Source organism: Apaloderma vittatum, unplaced genomic scaffold, assembly GCF_000703405.1.
Source record: "Apaloderma vittatum isolate BGI_N311 unplaced genomic scaffold, ASM70340v1 scaffold2565, whole genome shotgun sequence".
Lineage (NCBI taxonomy): Eukaryota > Metazoa > Chordata > Aves > Trogoniformes > Trogonidae > Apaloderma > Apaloderma vittatum.
The window spans coordinates 1-18,357 of record NW_009717462.1 but is presented as its reverse complement, the minus strand read 5'-3'; the positions used below and the strand labels follow the sequence as shown (position 1 = coordinate 18,357).

At 40.1% G+C, this 18,357-nt stretch overlaps 1 protein-coding gene across 2 annotated transcripts; it reads right to left on the bottom strand.

Annotated features, from left to right (window-relative positions):
* Positions 1–2,566: 2,566 nt before the first annotated feature.
* Positions 2,567–18,073, bottom strand: UGDH (UDP-glucose 6-dehydrogenase). Of its 2 annotated transcripts, XM_009869889.1 has the most exons (11): positions 17,910–18,073; positions 14,877–14,978; positions 13,378–13,578; positions 13,094–13,291; positions 12,457–12,604; positions 11,200–11,294; positions 7,860–7,990; positions 7,045–7,178; positions 5,811–5,902; positions 5,611–5,721; positions 2,567–2,875 (listed from the first exon to the last, which is right to left on the bottom strand). In XM_009869889.1, the coding sequence occupies exons 1-11, from the start codon at positions 18,069–18,071 to the stop codon at positions 2,765–2,767; spliced, it is 1,485 nt and encodes a 494-aa protein (XP_009868191.1). In that variant the 5' UTR covers positions 18,072–18,073; the 3' UTR covers positions 2,567–2,764. The 2 variants fall into 2 exon arrangements, with proteins under 2 accessions (XP_009868191.1, XP_009868192.1); XM_009869890.1 differs by lacking the exon at positions 13,378–13,578 and having other exon boundaries at positions 17,910–18,071.
* Positions 18,074–18,357: the final 284 nt, after the last annotated feature.

Sequence of the window (18,357 nt, the reverse complement as noted above, 5' to 3'; positions counted from 1 at the left end):
AATGCAAATCATCTCCAATTCTCATTTCCCTGGCAACTGTACTCTGAAGATGATGGCTTATGATTCACAGTGCTGCAAAAGCTCCCAGAGCTCACTCTTGGCCTGTGGTAAGGTTCTCTTGCACATGAGCGAGGTGAGCATTGCGGTACCCTGAAGGCATGGTCCACCAGCCTTTCAGACTGGATTCATCCCACAACCCCAGTGTCCCACTAAAAATAATGCAGCCACCAAGAAACTAAATAAGGCAACTCTCCAGTGAAGAAGGGAAAATGCCAGCACCAGTTTTACGCTTGGTTGCTCTTCAGAAAGGATCTTCAGAATGGGGAGTTAGAGTGATCCCACTATAATGAACTTGCCCATCCTTTATCATCTTTATGATTAAACTACAAGTCACTATCTAGGCTCTGACTAAGTCTGCAGGAGAAAGAGATAAATAGTAGGTGTAGCACCTAGTTCCTCCATCTCCTTGGGATGGCATGTGAAAAGCCACTGGAAGCTTCAGGAACACTGAGCAGCCTTGCATATTCCTAACAGGAGCAGCGCCTCACACAAATCTGCTTCAAACCAGTGAGGACAGGTGCCGTGCAGAGGCACTGCTATTACAACTGCACGCAAGTTTCTGAAGCCTCCACTCGCCCTCCTTGTCAAAATGAGCCCAGAAAGCAGTGCTGTTCTGGACAGATCTCAGGACAAGAGATCCTTCGAGCACAACTTGTCAATACCCTCTGCTTAATCTCCAAGGAGAAGCAACCAGCCTGTCCTCCTGGGTGCTCTGGGGGCAGACAGACAAGAGGATGCCTACCTGCAAAGACAGGGTGATCTACCCCTAGGATGACAATGCGTACAGATAGCACAGCAGTATCCACGGAGTTGTCCCTGCTCTGTGGGTGGTGTTTGAAAGCAGCACCACTGAACGGGGAAGAGGCGACGGCATGATGAAACATGACAGTTTGATTTTAAGCCCCTGTAATACACACTCGCTTTGAGCGGCTTCTGATGCACTCCTCACAGAACAATCTTACAAAAAGCCCAAGAACACGTCTGCCTGAAGTGCTGAGTGATTGCTATATAATAAGTCCCTCTGTGAAAAAGCCATTAACGTGCAGAATCTGAAAGCATCTAGTTCAAGGACAGAGCTATTTCAGTCAGATAATGCTCTCTTGTATTGTCTACCCAAACTGTTAGACAAGTTCCTTAAATCTTCAAAAATTTCTCCCAGAGCTTAAACTGTATGTACATATCTGTGGGTAAATAGTTACGATAATAGCACTCATTACCAAGATGACACTGATCCTACACTCTGTTTAACTATTGATACAGCATACCTGAAGACACACCTGTTAAATAAATTCAGAAGGTATTACGTGACTAGTTACAGGATAATTCTCTAACATTCTGACACTACTATTACCCACCTAAGACATCTACACCTTCTAGTCTGAAACCGGTTCATGGTCATCCCTCTCTATCCTCCCCTCCATTTCACAACCCCATGCAACAAGCCAAACACAAACTCTGTCATCTCAAGGACTTTAATAGCACTGGCCAACTGAGAATAATAAAAACAAATAGAAATAATAGTAAAGGCAAAAAATACCAAGATAACATAGGAAGTATTTTTCCTGCTAATTAAATGAGGTAGCAAGCTGATTAACTTGAGGGGCTGAACGTTTGTTTTTAACAATTTCTGAACAGCAGAGAATAATTTTTGCAGATTCGTTATGAAAGCTGCTTACAGACAAAGCAGAAGCAGAAAGGAACAAAATAAAAAAACCCAAACTATCAGGTAGCTTTGAAGCCAATATTTGCTTTCTGCTTGGACTGAACAAATTAAGGCAATTCTGCTTCAACTCAAATGTTTAAATAAGCAGAATGTTCCTCTGCTGAAGATGGGTTGTATTGCTGTAACTTAGGAAAAACTTGCCCCAGGAATCCAGTAAGATCAATAATTTACATGGCTGCACATGGAATGTAGGCAAGAAATGGTTGGACTCGATGATCTTAGAGGTCCTGTCCAACCTTAATGATTCTATAACCAAAAGTGAAGATCTGACAGTGGATTGGTTTATAGCTGTTAGTCCCCTGTCATTAATTACATGATGGATACCTGCAGAACTATCTGGCCTCCCGACAGCTGCAGCTGCGAATGCATCAGTGCCAACTGATCCCAACTGGGATTGGGGTACTATTGTTGCAATCAGTTCTACTTTAAGGGCTCAACCCAAATCCTACCAAACTCAGAACTTTATCTTTTGGCTTTGATGCCACTTAGAGCAAGCATTTAACTTGGCAAAGAATTACTCCAAAAGAAAATGAAAAAATTGGTGAGACCAAAGTTCCCCAATCACTGTCCATTACTGGACTAAAGTAAAAAGATACTCATTGCTAGGTTAACGGCTGGACTTGATGATCTTAAAGGTCTTTTCCAACCTAAATGATCCTATGATTTGCTTTCATATCACTTGAAAAATTTAAAGTGCAGTTTATGAACATTTCTGGAAGCAGAAATCTGCAGTTGGAAGGTAACTTTTCCACTTAAAAGACAATTCATTATTAAAAACAAATCTGTACCATCTTCAGTAATCCAAAAAAAATTGCTATAAAAATAGATATTTGAAAATAGACTGAATTCACATGTACCAGGTACCATTTCTAGTGTAAAACTGGTTTAGTTTATGAAAAATATCTTTCCTTAAAAAAAGCATAGGTTTACAGTTATTATCACTAAGAAGGTCCACAGAATTCCTTCAATACCTATTAAACATTATACTCTAGGCTTTTTGACAGGTGGGTCCTGCAGGCTGAACTTAGGAATTTCACATGAAGAAGCAAAAGGAATTCTTTTGGCTGACACCTTCTTCCCAATTGTTTCAATCTGAAAGAGAAAACACATTTAACAGGTGAGTGTGGTGAGCTAACTATCCTGACAGCTTATGAGGAATCTACAAATGAGATCCAGGACCATGACCACATTCCATGAACACTAGAACAACACAAGCCACAAAAGAACAGTGTGCCCAGACACGACAGCTTCTGGGATTGGAGTTGCAAGGAGGTGGTTTCGGGGTGGTTTGTTTGTTTTTAAGAACAGCCTTTCGCAGGTGCCTGCTTTGCCTATTTAAAGGTGTGTTTTGCTAATTTGAACATTTGTGTGCCTCAGCTTCCATAGGACTATCAGTACAGAGCGCATAAAATGTTTCTGGGTGTTCACAAAATGTGAGTTTGGCCACCTTTGTCTAAAAAGTTACACCCAATAAAGAAGGATAGAAGCAGCTTTTTTCCCCTCCTTAATGCTGTGGTTGTTTTGAAATAACACAACCGTGGAAGGCTGAAGGCAGCCAACTCTATAAAAGAGAAAGCATGTAACAAAGCCAACATGCACATAAGTCTGGTACTGCAAAATTCAAAGAGGGAGACAGGTTACAGCAATTTCTAGGTCAGACTAATGTAAATCACTAATGACAGAGCCTGCAGAGTACAAAACACTAACTAGCAAAACAGTTCAGACATCCAGTAAATAAGGAGAACTGTAGCTTTCGTCTTGAGTAGCACAGGTCAGATGCAAAGCAACAAAAGACAAAATTCTTCAGCTATTACAAAGCGAACAGCAAATTGATGAAGATATCCCAGGCAGACATCTGAGTTAGCTGTGAAAAGAGGTGTTTGAACAGTCATGTGACATGTACGTGCCATATTTGCCCATAACAGCTTCAATTGACTGGTTGAATCGATTTATACAAGCCTGTTCATGAACAGTATAAATAACTGCAGTTTAAGCAGGGGAAAAAAGCAGGAAGCAAGCAAGCCTATAACCACCATGTAAATCATCACAGCACTCCAGAGCAACTCCAGAACGTAACACAACTGAAACATGCATCTGATCTGGCTTTGAGATTTTGTTCTGCCCTAGACTTGCTGAAATGCTTCTAGCAGATAGTTCAGGTATTGGGTGATTCTAGTATTAGTCAGATTCTGTCTACGCTAGAAGTGCTCCAAACCCTTCAATCAAGGCTTACTCTGCTTTCCTCACTTGGGACCTGAGCAGACTTTTTTCCCCTCAAATCAGAAATTACTTGACCTTGAACTACAGAGCTTCACATTCATATTCATATTTCCTGAATTAAGCTTCCACTATGGAAACAAGTTATAATTGAAATGGTAGCTGTGTTTTAAGTTCTTTAAACTCCAGTTTAAGAAAAAAAAAAATTAAACCAGCTCCAATTCATATATTTGAATTGCATATCATGGAATTGCTTATTGGCATCAGGCTGTCTGTGCAATAGCTTTTAGCAAAGGCAGTTCAAAAGGCTGGGGACCTAAAAAAATACATTTTGGGGTTGTCCATTTAAGAAAAAATCCTTTTTATTATATTATACAGAGAATACAGGTCAACTGTTGAATGCCTTTGTAATGATATTCTGGATGGAAAGTCTGGATAATAAACCTAGATGACGAACTCCTGAATTGGTCAAAAATTCAACTAGAATTTCACAGAAAAGTCACCCAAGAACTAGGAAACGGAAAGGTAGAGTCTCTGATTTGGAAAATCTTTAAAGGCACAGACTTCAGAAAGTTCCTACAAGAAATATCACACTGGTTATAATTTGATACATTATTTGCTATGAGCTTAGCAAAATGCTTAGCTAAGAAATTAAGCGGTTACTTCTGGGTCCTCTTTTTGGTGCTAACAAACATCATTGTTTTCATCTGCTGGCTGATGTAAATCAAATCACAATGGACTAATCCATCATCTCCAGCCTCCCATGTAACACCTTAGCACTTCACTGTCTTATCTTCAGACACATCTTTGCATACAATGCTTCCATCTTCAATGTCAGGCAGCCTTCTTGTGCAGACCTCGGGGACAAGAGTCCAAAAACTCCTCTTAATAAGTCTGTCCCAGTGGAGAATCTCACTGGTTGACGAACATTTGTTATCTGCATTACCCTTATGTCTTCTGCAAAGAGCAAAAAGGGTGTTCACAGCTTACATTTACTTTTGAAGAAAGCATGTCTTGCTATCCTGTAACTGTCAGTTTTAAATGATGGGGTTTTTTCGTATGGTGGTGTTAAAGTAAGTTTCCAGGTAGGGGCTGTGGCACAAGTTGTAGCATACACCAGATGCCAAGCTCAGCCCTTCTGCCGGGTGACAGCAGCAAAGACTGCATGACTTTAGGAAACTCTTGAAGGGGCTACTTTTGGACTCAAATATCCTGCTGATTACCTAGAATGAATTTAGGAGTGAGATTCAGCAGGGTTTTCTTTTACATCTATCTCATAACTCTGCATGATTTCCCTTGTCCAAAGAAGGGCAAAATGGAATTCAGATGTTACGTTTACAGTTGGACTCAATGATCTTAGAGGTTTTTTCCAACCTAAATGATTGTATGACTCTAAAGCATGCTTATACTGCTGAATGTTGATGACAGCCTCGTGTAACCTGAATTTCAACAGAGCATCAGTCTATGAAAATAGGAAGGTAATGGAGGAAGACAGCACTATTGAAGAGATTTTGTTTTTAAAGAGTTTTTCTTTGGGTTTTTTCCCCCCTTGGCATTCAGTCATCATAGTAGGAAAGAAATATAGGAAGCAGCATCACCCAGCTGATTACCTGGAAGCCAATGACTTGTAGCTCATTGTGAAGATCATCTAGAACTCTCCTACCATCAAATATAAATGCAGGCTTCAGCATTTTCTTATGAATACGTTCATAGTCTAGTTCCTGTAAAGGGAAATTGAAGCAGATAGAATAAACAAGTAGTGTAACACTCCCTGCATTTTTCTTTAGTTTAAATTGAAGACAACATTTACCTTAAACATGTCCCATTCAGTGCAAATTACAAGGGCATGAGCTCCATCACAGGCTTCATAGGGATCTTTGCTGATAGTGACCAACCGAGACACTGTAATAGAAGAAGTTTTACTCTGCACACTTCCTGAGCATAAATTTGGTGTACCACCAGAAAATAAGTCTCCTTCCTTGTCCCACACAACCAAGGAGTTTCACATCACTCACCTAGACATGTTTTCCATCAAGACATTTGTCACTTTGATTTCACTTATTTAAATTAAACCAGCTTGTACCTGGTATCCGAATAGAGTCAGGGCACTTAAATGTGTGAAGTTAAGCATTCAAACATAAGTAGTCAAGAGTATCTCTAGACTTAGGAGTTCCTACAGAGTGTTCAAAGGCCAGCTCTCACAAAGGTCACTGCCTGTACAAGAGCAGCACATCACAGCTCCTACTTAGCACCCAGTTCACACTAGAGAAGATACATGCTAGGGGCTGCCTTCATCCTCTGACTGCTTTGGAGCTGCCCAGAGGCAACTCTCCCCTCCCCCTTGACTCTTCTTCACCACATCTCATTTTCCCCCATTCTCTTTACCTCTAGACACCTGATGTAACTTTCTCCCCATATCCACCCATCATTTCCATTCTCCTCTTCCCCTATAAGAAAATAAAAATCCCAAATAGCCCCTGCTTTTCCCCAACAAATTTCTAGTCACAGATGATTACTTTAAAGTCTTCTTGAATTTAAGGGAACAGGAAGTGATATGGAGGAAGAGAAGATGGTCTACAGTGAATTCCAGAATTATGTCTTTATTTCTACTTTAGATATGCAAGCAAGAACTAAAGCAAGACAAGACTTGGAACACAAAGGAGCTGACAGAAGAACGTTAGTCTCTCCTACTTCTGGATATAGTTCTTTCTCTTCCTTTCAATTGTGCAGAGAGAAAATTCTTTGCATGTACTCAAACAAATATTTAATCAAAAGAAAAATATACTACAGTACAGAATTAGCATTCATCTATTAAAGCTATGGGAAAAGAAGGAAGAGCGAGGAAGCGTTACAGTATGGCAATCTTCTAATAAGCATTAAACCTAGTAAGTGTTACAGACTACGACAATCTTCTAATAAGTGTAACAACAGCACATTGCCATGGTGAAAACCGTGAATTTACAGTGTTTAAACAGACTTTGCGTATATTGAGGATAGGGTGGGTAGAGAAAGGGGGGAAACAAGCTTTATATGAGCATTCTTACCTTGGTTATCTTCTGAGACACCTGGATGCGAGAGATCCAAGATTATTTGTTCCTTAGGTACTTTTGGATCATAGATATGGAGCTTTGCTCCTTCATCCATTAAATACTTGCTAATGTAAATACTGGATGACTCTCTAGGGAAAAATCAGTTAAGAATCAGGTGGTATGTTCTAAGTAATGAAAGTCTTCAAGTGTCAGGAGAATCAATGCCAAAGCTTTTATACTCCTTTTACCTTAGAAATCTGGGTGGTAATCCACGCCAGCAGCAAACTTGAAATCTTGAGGGACACCAAGAAGAGCAATACGAAAACCAAGGTTACGTTGCTCTTGCTAAATCACACAAGAGAGATACTAAGCCCCAGGACTCCTATTGACCATAATTAACGAGGCATCAAGCTTACAAGCATTCCCCACAAACTGCAGTTGGAGAGTTGTATCAAGTTTGAGCTTAAGAGGAAAATAGAATTAACTACCTTTGGGAAGCAAAGATGAAACTTTGGCTTCACATAGCAATTTAGAACCAGTTGCAAATATGTGATTCTGTCAAAATCTATTTGTGCTTATGCAAGTTAACAAGGACTTCAGTTATCTGCTGTAGCTTCTGAATTATTCAGGTGTGTTGTAGAGGTCAGGAATCAATTGTCCTACCTATTTAAGAAAAGTTTATTCTTGCTACCAATCAATTCAGTTACAAGAGGTTAGGGGTCCCATATCTGATCTATTTTTTATTAATGCAATTCAGTTGGGTGGTTTAGCTGCATAGCTGTTGACAAGTGCCAGGAACCCACATTACTGAACTGAATTCGCTTCCTTACCTTGTGTCCCCAGTATCCTTTTTGAATGCAAACCCTAAAATAGCAATCTTCTTATCAGTGACAGTATTGAACAAGCTGTCAATGATGCGGGAAGCAAATCTTCTTCTCTGATAATCATTCATGTCTATTACCTGAAATTAAAAAACCATGATGGTACAGATGGGAGGCATTTTAAACTATAAACAGATTTATATTAACAATCAAGTCAAGCTACCGACACATAAATTTAATAGAAGCTTAAATTTAATAGAAGCTTAAATAGAAGCTTAAAGTATCATAAATAATCCAAAAATAAATTCGGTTAGCTTATCAAATTCTGAGACAAACTCTATTTTAAATCAGTGACAGTAGATACAAACACAAACATACTATCATGCACTATCTAGTTCAAAGGGTAGAATTTTTTCATGTTTTTGGTTTGTTTTTGTTTTTTAAATCTATGACTTCTTGTATACTAGGCAGAACCACGGAAAGCAGTTTCAGTGTAGAGTACTTGATGCCACATGGGCATCCAGTTGCCAGACTTATACTTTCTTACATGCCATGTATAAAAACTGTGAGAACATTTTTAGCTTTTCTAATCCACATGAACAGATTTCAATACAAAAATCAAAAATCCACTTTAACTACAAAGTGCTTCACTTTTGATATTACATGAAAGTGGGTTCACTTGCTCCGATTGTTCTTGCACTTTCCTCCAGCCTGTATCATACTTCCGTCTCCCACCCTGAACACACAGAGGGCACTGGGTCACCAGCAGAGTAGGAAAGGTAAGTTCCCCCACCTACTCGGTGTTCAGCATGGACTGAAAGAACTACACTCCTTCTTGGTTTTGAGGTTTTCAACTCAAATCAAGAATTAACTGTAACAGCCTATGAAACTCAAGGCATAAATGATGCAGTAGAAGGATACTGGTGAAGCAGATTTATTTGAGGAAAATAAATAAAAGCAGCGAGATTTATGCAATTCAACAGAGTGGTGACGAGGAACAAAAGTAACAACTGACAGGGCAAAGGGAGTAAGCCTGTTTTCAATGAAGATTTCAGTATTAGAGAGCCCTGTCCTGCCTAAAGGTGAAAGATACTAACAAGTTAAGATTCCGGGGCTGCTCTGATCAGCACATCCTCCAGAATCTGCATCCTGTCCTCAGATTGGTCTGATGTCTCCCACATGTATGCCCTGGGGTGAGCTGCTGACAGTGCAGTGCTCAGACCGCAGAGAAGGTGTGCATGTGTGTGCATTATATGACATGACCAGTGCGGGCTGGGGCAGATAGAACCTCTTCCTCTCTCTGAGAAAGGAGAAGGGCTGTACAGGTGAAGGGCTGTACAGGTGAAGGGCTGTACTACATGAGCATAGCACTTCACCTTATCCTAATTCTGCAGCAGCTATTGTTATAATCCAATTAGTCCACAGCTTAATAAACCACAGGAGAAGGGCTGTACAGGTGAAGGGCTGTACTACGTGAGCATAGCACTTCACCTTATCCTAATTCTGCAGCAGCTATTGTTATAATCCAATTAGTCCACAGCTTAATAAACCACATAGAAACACTGCAATGAATTGCTCTTAAAACAGAGAGCATAAAAGCACTTAACTAGTTTGTTCACACTAACAGTGCAACCTTTTAGGCTTTTGTTAAGTTAAAACACCACCTCTGCACAGTGTTCTTATGCCTTTGGGTTGCCAAGATACCAAGTAGGTTGCATTTTGAGAAGGACCCTTGTGATCTCACAGGACAGAGCCAAACCCATTTGTCTCTTTCAAAACAGACTGAAATTTATCAGATTATCAGGTAACATGGTTAGCTCCTACTGCTCCAGGGATTTCCTGTTGTCTGATTACTTCCTATACTGAGCAAAAGCAATAGTTCTTAAAGCAAATATCAGAACCTAGGGCCCGTTCTCTCTCCTGCTGTGCCAATGCATCCAGGTCCTACACTGAACCAAACCTCTTTGGATGCTTGCACAAGGTTCATGCAGTATCTTACTCTCTCTTCACTGATGGGGATTGCAAGTCTCGCCACCATGGACTAAACTATCCTAAGGAAGCACATTTTTAAAGTGGATGTCAATCCAAACCTCTTCAGAGGCAGATAGCATAAACCTATGTCTTGCTCGTCCCAAGCAATTAACATAAGAGTTACAGTCACAAGCAAGGAACAAGGCAGCTGATTATCCCCTGGCTGGAGGTTAAACTATCTGAACAGGATCTAGAAAGCCATTGGACATCACAGGTAATGTAAGAAGCTGACAAAGTCACAGATAGCACTGTGAGAGATGCTGAGTTTTACAAGCAGTCATGGGGGAAATTATGAGTGAGATCCAGCCAGGCCTTAAGACAGTTGGAAGGAAGTATTAGGGACCTTTTGGGGAACCTTGCAAAGCCACAGAGAGCCTAAGGAACCCCATAGGCAGTACCACATGGCCACAATGACCTAGGTAATGGGATAAGAAATATTGGGCTTCAGTAGGTATGTGGCACAACTGATCAATGATAAAAAAGTAATCATGGGGAGGTTGTTTATTTAGTAGCAGGCCGAGATGGAGAAAAGTGAGGGGGACAGAAAACTAAACAAAAGCAAGATTTAAAAAAGGAAAGCTGCTAATAACGTAGGTGAATCACGTCCTTGGTATTCTGGGGGTATCTGCTAGGCAGCCTGGTATTTGATGACCACAGCCTAACTAAGGACCATAAACCAAAGCTGTTCTTTTGACCATACTATAGATGTTAAAGCTGCCTCCTCAGTCAGGACTGGGAAGGGGATGAGCTGCTTTCACTGGTTAATATGGAAATACTTGCTAGTACAGTCTGAGCATCCTGGTATTGCTGCATCACTATTACACTTGAGGGCATCAGCATCTTCACAATTATTCCTAACATCAACCAGAGAACAGCAGTAAACACGTTTTTTTGTGGTTTTTTTTTTTTTTAAAGAATAGCAAGTTCTGATTACTTTCAGTAAAAGTAGATCCTGAGGAAAACATAAGCTCTGAACTCAAAGCCGAGAGATCACCAAGTTCAATAAGAACACAGGAGTACAGACACGCTTGTACTTCACGTTTTCTACTGCTACTTCTAGACAACTTTCCAAACCATTTGGAAAGTTTGATCCATTTGATGCAGACAACTTAATTCACCCAAAAAAAGCCCAGGTATCCACAAATATCAAATGCCAAAGTTAGGTGAGGGCCCTAAAATGTGAAGATGATCAACATTAAGGTATCTTCTCCTTAAAGCTGAACCAGATTATACGTGGACAATGATCAGAACCTCAATGCCTGAAAGCTCAATGCTGAAGAAACACGAGTTCCTCAAAAAATTTGTGAAGAATTTGTACCTGTTGCCAGTAGCGGGCTACTTCAGGTAAGTTCAGTGCCTCACAGAGGTACACTAAATTCAACACATCCTTCTGAAAACAGCTACCTCCAAACCCTGAAAGAGAAAAATTATTATTTTACAGGTGACTAAGGCACTATTCTAACCCAGTCTTTGTTTCTGGCAGTCTTTGACATAGCATTATAATCTTTCCAAGTATTTCACTGCTAGCAAATCACACCTTAAGAATCTCTTAAAATCCATCTCCTGGACCTACTTACTTTGTATGTTACAGAAGCCTTAAAATTTGCTTCAGATCACTGAAGTCAATGCAAGTTTTAACCCAGTCTTGGGGAAACATTTATTTTTTTTTTATTACAAGTGTGTGGACAAGCTTCTGGGTTTCCTCTCCTCCCACCTAGAGATTTAGATAGTATTTCTCAGAAGTATGTTAATATTAAGTTCTTTCCTCTCCTACTCCCCAAAGGAATATCTAATCATTGCCAAGAACCAGAGGTCACCAGAGCTGACTAGAGGGAAAACTGAGACAGTTAAGAGGGATCCTAGGACTTTGCTCAGCAGACTCCCAGAAGCAACACGCTGTAGCAGGAATTAATAACAATCTAATAGGAATTTGTGTAATGTATTTGCTATCTGCTCTTCACTCTTGCAAATATAACCTCTAGGAGAGGTTATATTTAATCAGGTTATTTTAAAGTCACACTTTCTCTTTCTAGCATGAAGACTGTAGCCATACAGATGGGCTTTAGCTTTTTTTCATAAGTTTGAAAGTTTGTTGTACTGATCACCTCTTTATGATATCTTACTTTAGTAGATCTAAACAACTAAATTCATCCTACACTCTAGAAGTTGCCATTCCACATTCTGACCTAGAGGCATCCCCTTCCTTAGGCCACTGGCAGCAACTCCCCCCAAAAATGGCAGCAGTTACAGTTGGGAAGATATCTTGGACAGCAGTATCATCAGCAATGCTTCAGAAAAAATAATACTGCAGCTTTTCTTTCCAGTATCCCAGGCAGGACAAATCATGCACTCTGAGCTCCTGGGTTTCAGATTGCCAGGGTCTAGAACAACCTCAGTTCTAGACATTCAAGCAGGAAAAAAACCAATTTATGCCAGTGCTCTATAGCAGCATTTTCACACATTCATGCTGCAAAAGATTCAAGTATCAGATCACTTTCTTCAAAAGATTACTAGTAGATCTATTGCACTATCAATAGAAGCCCAGAAAAAAATTTAAAAAAAAAAAATTGTTTACCAACACTGGCTTTGAGAAACTTATTTCCAATTCTTTGGTCTGTTCCAATAGCTCTTGCTACTTCTTCAACATCTGCTCCTGTAGCTTCACACAAAGCACTGATTGAGTTAATGCTGCTGATTCTTTGGGCAAGGAAAGCATTAGCTGCCTGTAAATAAAAAAAGCATAGTAAAAGAACTTGATTTTTCCAGGAATCAGGACACCCGCAGGCCAGAGGGAGTTACTACTGGAGGGATTACTTTAGTATCTATGTTAACTCTGTTGAGATACAAAATGGTAACAAAGTATTTAATATTTAAATACTAGTTAATGGGATGTAAGCAAAACAATGCAAAGCTTAACCTGCAATGTCTGAACTGTTTTGTGATGGCAACCAGTTTGTGCAGCACTGGAGGTTTACTCTTAATAATAAATAACACTGCAATAAAAGCAGGAAAAGGATTTCATGGAAACTTGACATCATCTATTGGCTCAGCTGAGGTAAGTGGAAAAGTATGAATATCTCTGACATACACATTGGGGTCCTCCCAACCTCATCTGTCTTTTCTAGCATCATTCAGTGTCAGTGAACTTCTGCTTCTCAACTTTGTCTCACACTCCTTGCTCATCACAGAAAACAGCAGTAAGTATCACTAACCAGTTTAGAAAGTTCTGATGACCAGGTATTGGTTGTGAGGATTTTTTCTTTGGGCACCCAGTGCTCATAAACCGCACACAGAGCACGGACAGCTTTCTGTCCCTCTGGAGAATCATCTCCACCAATCAGCACTCTGTCTGGGTTCTTCAGGTCCTTGATGGCTGTTCCTTCTGCAAGGAACTCTGGGTTAGACAGCACCTACAGGCACAGAAACAAAGAACAACAGGCAAAAAGCCAAAAGCAATAACCAGCCTTTAAATACACAACCTGGAGATTATGCTTACCTGCAAATCCAAGTTAGGCTTAGTATTGGCATCAAATATTCGACGAATGCTCTCTGCAGCACGTACTGGAACTGTGCTTTTCTCAGTGACGATTTTATAGCCATTTGAATTTTGCACAATTCGTCTAGCACAAGCTTCAATGTATTTCAGATCAGCTGCTCGGCCTTTTCCCATCCCATAAGTCTTTGTTGGAGTGTTAACCTAGTTAGAAATGCATGGAGGTGGAGGAAATCTTACCGGTCTCTTAACACAAGAGGTACTAACAAGGTAAAACTGTTAAGAATGACAGATATTTTCCTTCCAAGAGCCCAGCTTGCTTCTACGCCAGAATTATTCTAGTTACTATCAGATGAATAGCTATTAGCTTTATCAGTTACCCATTTTGCTTTCTAAAGTAAGCTCATTGGCCTTTATTCAAATAGAATTTAAACAAGGGCAATTCATAGAATGTCTGCAAGGCTTCGGTGAGACTGAGTCCTTATTCTGGAAACAACAGTAATTTCTTTATGATTACAGCCAGTCACCTTTTGTTTCCCGTCCCACATTCAGAGTGTGAAAATTTACACAAGAATATTTCAGCTACTGAGGAAGTAATAGTCTAAACCCACTTTGCAGTGAAACCTAAGTGTAGAGCTGCTAAAAATTGCTACACTCAAGCATAGAAAAAAAAGCAACGTGAGGGAAAACACATCACTTAGATTTAGACAGAGAGTCCTTTTCATTGGAAACTGAAAGAAGAAATGACAACATGTAAAACAAAAGCATGTTTTAAGCCAAGGACAGGTGGCAATATATGGGCTGTATTAGTGGCAGTCATCCAGCCAAGTAGCACTCATTTTAGACTTAATGAATGGAGAAAATTACTGTCAGAAAGAGAGCTCTGTACTGAGGTGCCTTAACAAAGAGGAGCTCTCAAGAAAAGAGGACTTAAGTAACAAAAAAACTCAGCTGTGGCCTACAGAGATGAACAGCAATCAGTTCTTTTGAATTCTGCATTAGGAACAACCTTCTAGATTACAAAATGCCACACTGTTTTTGTTTGACTGGATCCTCCTCCTAGTGGTGTCAACAGCTTAGAAATATTAAAGCCAGCCCCTTATTACTACACTTTCTTAGAAGCTTCAAGAAATAAGTCATCTTTGTTACACAATAATCAATATATGACTTTGCATCCCTATCTAGGAACCAGGTTGATTTATTAAAGTCCTACAACTTTTAGTAGCGTACTGCAATGACAGATCTACACTACATTCTGCTCCAAGACCCCACACATCTAACCAAGCTAAACATCGACATTATCACTTTCACTGAGAGTCCTTACTTAACACTTTCCCCACAGTACATAAAATGACAAGGACAAAACTGACACAGTGACATGACATGGCTAACTGAATCTATATGACAAAATGAAGGCCTCTTCCCCATAAGAAAACATGATCTGATAAGAAAAATTAAAAAAAGACAAACATACACAACCACCTTCTCCCCTCTAAACTTACAGAAATAAATACAAGGTCAGCTTCTCTAATGGCATCATCAATACTGGTGGAAAAAAAGAGGTTTCTTCCTCGGCAGGATTCTACCACTTCCTTTAACCCTGGCTGAAAAAAGCAGAAAAAAACACAATAGTTAAAGTTAATGCAGTTAGAACAGTAAACTGCATGCCCAAATAAACAGCGTATCATTGCACATACAGAAATATTATTTTTTTTTCTTTTTATGCACACCACACACACCTCCCTCCAATGTTTTCACTGAGCCAGGTGTAAAGTAAAGCTTCTGTAGATTTACAGATTGGAAAAAATAAAGCCCTTCTGTATTCAAAACACTCAAAATGCTGTCTCGAAACTTGCAGACACATGGAACTGCTATTTGCACAACCAGATTTTAGGCTTCGGTTATTCCCAGGCTTGATTCTATTACAATGAGCAACAATTAAAGAAATACCTGTAGAGTGATGTTAAATAGATTCCAGAGGTAAAGTCTTACAACATTGCCTAAACTGCAAACCAAAGAGGTGGTCCCAACTCTTTTCCCCTCAACTACATGTTCCAAGATCTCCCCAACATCAGATCTAAAACTGATTTAGCACACAAGAACACTGCAAAGAAATCTTTCACCAAACTAGCAGGCCCACATCCAGCGAAAGAAAAGCAGCAGAGAAATGGAGGAGATAAACACCACTCCCTTCAGCAACCACCCATCTTTGGATTAAGATTAAACTTATGGCACCACACCTGCAGTGTGGAAGAATCACAGACAAAATTTGATAAGACTTTTTTACCAGAGACACATACTGTGCTGCAACATTTTCTCTTCCCTTAACATGTCCACTCAGACAATAAAAGCAGGAGGCGACGGGCACATGAGCAACCCTCTGCAGTAGAATGGTCTAAAAAAAGATTTAACTAAGATACAGCTGCCATAGATACAACCAGCTTTTAATTTTTGTTTGAAAAATAAAGTCACACACTGTAACCTGGCAATCAAATCTCCAGCTTGAGACACACCTATCATGACACGAGATATTTAAGTGTCAGAAAGGCAAAGGTTCACTGGAGGGAGGGAGAGGAAAATAAAGCAAAGGCTTTCTTATACAAGACATTTTTGCTGTCTCACTTTATACCAACCACCTACTTAAAGGGAAAACAAAGGTCAGCACAGGCAGAATAACATGTGTTAAAACCCATCAAATGTTCCAGCTATGGTCTTACTGGGATGTAAAGAGCAGCCCAGTAGACAACTTGTGACACTGGGAAGACAAAGCCCACAATACAAAAAAACCTCTCTGTTCAGTGACTCAATTTTACAACCATCTGAACTAATTCTTGGCAGTTTTTGTACATTCTTTGTAAGCAAAGAACACCATTCCAGGAAACAGATGCTGTGAATTAGGTTTTGGTGTTTTTTGTTTATTTTTAAAGCATGCCAAGAGTATCTCCATGTCATGGTTTAACCCCAGCCAGCAACTAAGTGCCACATGGCCACTCACTCACTTCTCTCTAGTGAGACAGGAAAAAGAATCAGAAGGGTAAAAGTGAGAAATCTTGGGCATTGAGATAAAGACAGTTTAATCAGTAAAGCAAAAAGCTGCGCACAAAAACAAAGCTAACTAAGGACTTAATTCACCACTCCCCATAGGCAGATGCTCAGTCTTCTCCAGAAAAAGCAGGGCCCCATCACGCATAACGGTTAAACAGGAAGAAAAAAGCCATAACGCCAAATGTCCCCCTCTTCCTTCTTCCCCCAGCTTTACATGCTGACCAAGACATCATAGGGTCTGGGATATCCCTTCAGTCAGTTGGACTCCATTGTCCCAGCTGTGTCCCCTCCCAACTTGTTGTGCACCCCTAGCCTACTGGCTGGTGGGGCAAGGAGCAAAAATACCCACCTGAATGTGTGCAAGTACTGCTCAGCAGTCACTAAAACATCCCAGTGTTATCAACACTGTTTTCAACACAAATCCAAAACATAGGCCCATGATAGCTACTATGAAGAAAATTAATTCTGCTCAAACTAGCACATTCTACTATAACTCAACTCCATCTAAGTGTTTATGGAAAACAAAGTACTTGCTTTCATGATCTTTGTTCACGTCTCATCTGCTAAACTGAGCATTGTACTCATTTTCCTTTGAGTATGTAAGACAAAGGAGGTCTATTCATCTTCACTTAAAGACAGAAGGTGGGTGGGGTAATATGCATAACTGTTATAGCACAGACACAATTCCAAACAATTCTTATAGCAAGAGTAACTGTTAGTACCAGGCAACATGCTTTCTCTATTGGAGCCAACTGAAGATAAGTTTTCACTCCCATTAAAGAACTCAAGCCTATTAAAACTCCACCTCATGAAAGAATGAAGGAAAGAAAAAGGAGAGCTTAAAGGGTGAAGAACAATGAAAAATAACAAGTGCTAAGAGAAGCAAAAAAGAAAAATGCTTTATATATCTTCAAATTAAAGTAATTCTGTAATGAAGAAGTGACAGGGTGATACATTTAAAAACAGTTTTTATCTGGCCTAGTCTCTCCAGACCAGATTGCAGGTTTACAGTACAAGTGGATCAGGAACACGACTGTCCCTGTCTTACAACATGGCTAAGCACATGGCAGCACAGATTGGATTTTGGCAGTACTCAGAATGGGAATAAAGCTTACCACTCAGTATCACACATTCATATTGTACTACAACACAGGAAATAATATCTATAACTGAGTAAGAGAAATAAGCTATTACTAAATTGAGTCCCAATAGAAAATCAGCATGATTTAGCACAATTCACTAGATATACACTTATATTTTTTCCTTACTAGGCCCTTCATAATAATCCTTAACTACCTGCCTGCACCAGATACATTATTTCAAAGATCTGGTTTAATGAGCAACAGTGAAAAGTAGCTGTTCCAGAATACTCTTTCTGAAGGACATCACTGTGCTACCTTAACAAGCTTCAGAAGTGGAAATGCCATGTGGTAGGAGAGGAACTATTGCAACAGTGGCTGGAAGAAAAGACAACCATGAGACAAGTTTACCTCGTAGATTGGGAGCATGTCTGAATTCCAGGCATTGATTCGGGCCTCATTGACATCCACGACAGTGACTTTGATATTGGGACACATCTGTGCAATAACACTACAGGTTGGCCCACCAACATAACCAGCACCAATGCAGCAAATCTTCTTAATTTCAAACATGATTGCTCTAGTAAGAAGAGGGAAGGGGGAAAGGAGAATCAGGAGTTAGAAATGAAAACGGAGAAATTCAAGGAGGCAGAAGAGAATTAATGACTCGAGATTTTATTATGTTGCCACAGAACAAAACGCCTTCTTAGAGCTCATCTCTTGAAACGAGTTGTAATTACTCCCTCCAGACCGGGAGGGTTTTGCCGCCCCTCCCGCAGCCCCAGCACACACGGACGGTGGCAGGAAGCGTTCCCTGGGGTCGCTTTGAAGCCCGACAGAGCGAATGCCCACCCCCTCG

Excerpts from the sequence above, each read along its gene's own strand:
- UGDH (XM_009869889.1), bottom strand. The coding sequence starts at position 18,071 with ATGTTTGAAATTAAGAAGATTTGCTGCATTGGTGCTGGTTATGTTGGT. Across the intron at positions 13,292-13,377 it reads AGCCTAACTTGGATTTGCAG|GTGCTGTCTAACCCAGAGTT; the intron begins GTAAGCATAATC and ends CTGTGCCTGTAG. Across the intron at positions 7,179-7,859 it reads AAGGATACTGGGGACACAAG|AGAGTCATCCAGTATTTACA; the intron begins GTAAGGAAGCGA and ends ATTTTTCCCTAG.